General features: G+C 64.4%; 1 protein-coding gene across 1 annotated transcript in view; it reads right to left on the bottom strand.

Annotated features, from left to right (window-relative positions):
* Nucleotides 1–2964: 2964 nt before the first annotated feature.
* NKPD1 (NTPase, KAP family P-loop domain containing 1) overlaps nucleotides 2965–3963 on the bottom strand; it is a 7287-nt gene continuing 6288 nt past the window's right edge. Inside the window, exon 7 of the mRNA XM_004693953.2 lies at nucleotides 2965–3959. Coding sequence (XP_004694010.1) covers nucleotides 3191–3959 — 769 coding nt within the window. The 3' untranslated portion in view covers nucleotides 2965–3190. The remainder of the gene's footprint in view (nucleotides 3960–3963) is intronic.

The following is a 3963-nucleotide window of genomic DNA, read 5'->3' on the forward strand; positions in this document are numbered from 1 at the left end:
GGGGCGGGTGGGCTCCTTGTCGGTGCAACTCTGTTCACACCTTTTCTAATAAACCAGAGCTGGGTTCACCGTTGCCTGCTCTCTGCTCATGCTGCTGTGTGGGGCTCAGGCCACGGAGAGGGTACCCACCAGTTCCCGGCCTTGGAGCACCTGCCAGCCAGCTGGACCCCCGCCACGTCTCCCCAGTGTCCACGCTGGCTGTCCTCGGTCCTTGTCCAGTGCACTCCCCACACAGCCCGGTTCACGCCGCCTCTCAGAGGGAAACCAGGATGCTTCCCCGCCTCGTGCTGATGATAGGGCCCTCGGGTTAAGAGCTCCTCCTCTGTGACCAGACTCCCCGACAGCCTGGGCCGCGGGGGCGGGGCGGAGGCTGTGGGGGTTTCTGGAAGTCTGGGTCTCAGCCTTTAGAGAGTGAGTAGCTGAGGGAGCAGCCTTGCACCTACCCCATTTTCCTGCGTGGGAGGCTTGGGGTGGGCAAGAGGGGGGATGGGAAGGCCGTTCACTGCTCACCAACCCCAGCGTCTGCCCCCGCACGTCTGCCCTAGGTGCTCCCCACTCCTGCTCCCAGCAGCTTGCCCATGCGTGTCGGCAACCACAGGGGGCCCAGGAAGCCCACCCGGCGGGGCAGCGGGGGACACCTGCAGGCCTCCCACCCTGCCGTGGGGACGTGTCAGCCCCTCGGTTGACACTGGACGCTGGGGAGCCCCTAGCCGGGCTCTGTCAGAGCAGCCCCCTAGATGTCGGAGTAGGTCTGGTTCATTTAACTTGCCTAGGAATCGAGCCCGTGGCGGGCTGTGTCCTCTGGCAACAGTGTTGGGTGCTGCCTGTCCCCCTCTGCCCGCTGCTTCCACCTCCATTGGGGTGGCCGACAGGGTGCGGGCGCGGGTGCCCAGCTTCTGTTCCTGCCCTGGGTTGGGCCACATCTAGCCTGAGTGAGGGATCAGGTCTTGCCAACTGCCATCCCCACAAACACGGGAAATCCTAGCCCCCGGGCCTCGGGTGGAACCTTCTTTGGGGTGTCTTTACAGAGGCGATCAAGCTCAAGTGGGTTCTCCTCCGACGCGAGCGGCACCCTTAAGGGGGGAGGTGACTGGAGATGCGGAGGCCGCGGGGAGTGAGGGGCGGTATTGGGCACAGCCCCTCCAGGATTGCTGGCAAAGCGCCGGGAGCCGCGAGGGGCAAGGAGGGGGCTGCGGGTCGCACCTTTCTGGCTCCCTGACCTGTGCCAGAATGAACTGCTGCCCTCTGAGCCACCCAGTTACGGATCTTAGAGCAGCCCCAGGAAACTGGAAAACCTGCCCCGTGTGCCCCTGATTTTCCGACGTTTGGGGGATTCAGGGTCATGGTGGCGTCCCTTGGCCAAGTATCTTCTCTCCCAAACTTCGGACATCCGACAGCCTGAGCTTGCGAACAGTTGGCTCCCTGGCCACATCCTAAGCCAGGTCTCAAAGCTCTCAGCACCCTAACTCGGGAGACACGTGGGTGTTAGTGTGGTGGTCCCGCAAAGGCTGGTGGACCCAGACCCCTTCCAGGGCCTCAGCCACCTCCAGGTTCTCAGGGGTCCCTGAGCAGAGGGGGAAAAGCTCATCTGCAAACGACACCCTTGCCGCCTCCCTCCCTCCATCTGGGAGACAGCTCCCAGCAGAAGCTCCCCACTGGAGAGCGCTGGTGGGCAGTGAGCAGCTCAGCCAGGCCAGCATCGCCACATCCTGTTTTCATTTTTTCACGAAGCCCCCGACTCGCTCTGGTGGGGCTGGCCACTGTCTGCGATAAATGGGCATCAGTCTGGCCGTGGCTTGGCCCCACGTCACAGGGTCTGCGGCGGGCAGGGTCCTCCGTCCTCACCTGCAGCAGTCTCCTGCCTCCTGCTACCACTCCCCACCCCCAAAGCTGGTTTGCTCTCGGCCAGAACCTGAGTGGGGGGGTCAGCCTAAGGCAAACTGGCTCACGGGGGACAGAAGCAAGGGACATCCTGGTTCTTGCAACTGTGCAGACACCGATCCCACCCTATTGATGGTGGGGACCTGCCCCACGTGGCTGCATTCTCAGGCAGGCCCGTCCCTCCTGCCGGACAGCACCTCCAGCAGGGCTGACTCCTTGCCTCCAGCACCGCTGTGGGGAGCGGCAGCAGCACTTTACTGCCAGCTCAGGCAGGGGCACAGGCCACCTCTGCCCCGTGTCCGCTCGCTGGAGAAGTCATTGTAAAAGGAGTTTGGGGTGCTGTGCCATCCCTGAAGCTAAGTCCCTCCCAGCCCCCCCCCAATCAGGCCACAGTGCCCTTGGCTGCCTCTGGCACGGTCACCTCGCCCCTGGCCCAGAAGTCAGGCCCTCAAATCCTGCTTCCCAGGGTTTGTTCAGCGCTGGCCCCGCTCTGCACTGGCGAGCACAGTCCCACCTGTGTCCATCTCCTGCAAACTTCCCTGTCCCCGAGGGACTTCAGTGTGTGTGACCAACTCTTGGCCCTTGGGGGGTCCTGGAGTGGCACCCCCTCTCTACAGGCAGGCACTTCCTGACCAGTTACTTGTCTGGGGCAGGGAGTGCTACCTACCCAACTGGCCCAGGTGAAGCTTGATTGACCCATTATGTTAGGGGTGGGGTCCCCAGGAATGGTGCAGCCTGCTGAGGTCACCAGGGACACCACCCCCGGAAATGCCAGGTGCCACCTCTCCACAGAGGGACGAGCTGGGGCGTGGGGCGGGGACAAGGACCCAGATCCCCTGGGGCCTGGGCGCTCTCCATTGCTGAGTCAGCCAGGCCATCCACGCTTCCTCCATCTGCCTGTTTGCGCCCCGCCCGCCGCCCCCACAGCCCCACCTGCCAGCCGGATGCCAGCCAGGAGGCTGCCTGCTGAGGCTGCCCCATGCCCTGGGGATGAAGTGGACTTGGCAGAGTAGGGCAAGCCTGGCTCCCAGTCCTCACAGAGCAGGGAGGCCAGGACTTAAGACCTTCATTTATTGCACTTGAGCCCTGAGTTCCTGCCGTCCTGCACTGGCTCAGACATTGGCACCGGCACATCGCCCGACTCTTCGTGGTCACTGCCAGCAGCTCTCCTGCTGGCAGATTCACATGGGGGATGTGGCCACTGCAGACCTCATTTGGGACAGTGGACCCCGGCCAAGGGGTCCCTCCACTTTCGTCTGAGTGGACTGACCAGCAAGCTGTTGCCTCCTGCTGTCCCAGAGTCCTCCATTCAAGGTCCACCTGGGTTGGATTGCCGGAAGTGGAGTCCACTTCCGCCTTGCGTTTTAGTCTGGCCCCCTTGCGTCCAGTTCTGGGAGTGGTGGGCTTCACTAGGGCTCCTGTGGGCCTGCCCTGCGGTGTGGCCCGACTGGGATGCCCCAGGGGCATTGTTGGCTCCACTGGCAGCATTGGGGGCGTTGCGGTTGGGGGACTTGGGCGGACTGGGCGGCTTGAGTGTACTGACGGCTCTTATGAGGCCCATGCGGCGGCGGATGGAGTGGTCCAGGTTGACCGTGCAGCGCAGCAAGCTCTGCGCCTCAGCCACGGTGAAGGGGAAGTCAGTGTCCAGGAAGCGCTCGAAAAGCTCGGGGTCTCCGTCGAGGTCGAGCACATTTTGCAGCGCCTTGGTCATGGCGTGCAGTTCGCGACTGTTGTCACAGAACACGTCCCAGATGCGCGCGCGGGCCTCCGGCGCGCCCCCGGCCTGCTGCCGGTCCTCCAGGCACTGCAGCACCCAGCTGAGGCGGCAGGGCCACTGGTTGGCGAGCACCACCCAAGCCACCGCCTGGCGCGGCGTGGGCCCCACGCAGTCCCCCTGGAGCTGCTGCTGCTGCAGCAGGCGCACGGTGATGGGCACGGTGTTGACGATGCGCCGCATGGACACCACGTTGTCGGGCACGTACTCGTAGAGGCAGTCGCGCTCGTCGTGCAGGCAGAAGAGCGCCTCCTGGATGCGGCGCGCCGCCTCCGCGTCGATGCGGGTCTGCGCGCGCGCGCCCCCCG

This window comes from Condylura cristata, unplaced genomic scaffold (assembly GCF_000260355.1).
Source record: "Condylura cristata isolate star-nosed mole 26May11 unplaced genomic scaffold, ConCri1.0 scaffold00041, whole genome shotgun sequence".
NCBI classification, from domain to species: Eukaryota; Metazoa; Chordata; class Mammalia; order Eulipotyphla; family Talpidae; genus Condylura; species Condylura cristata.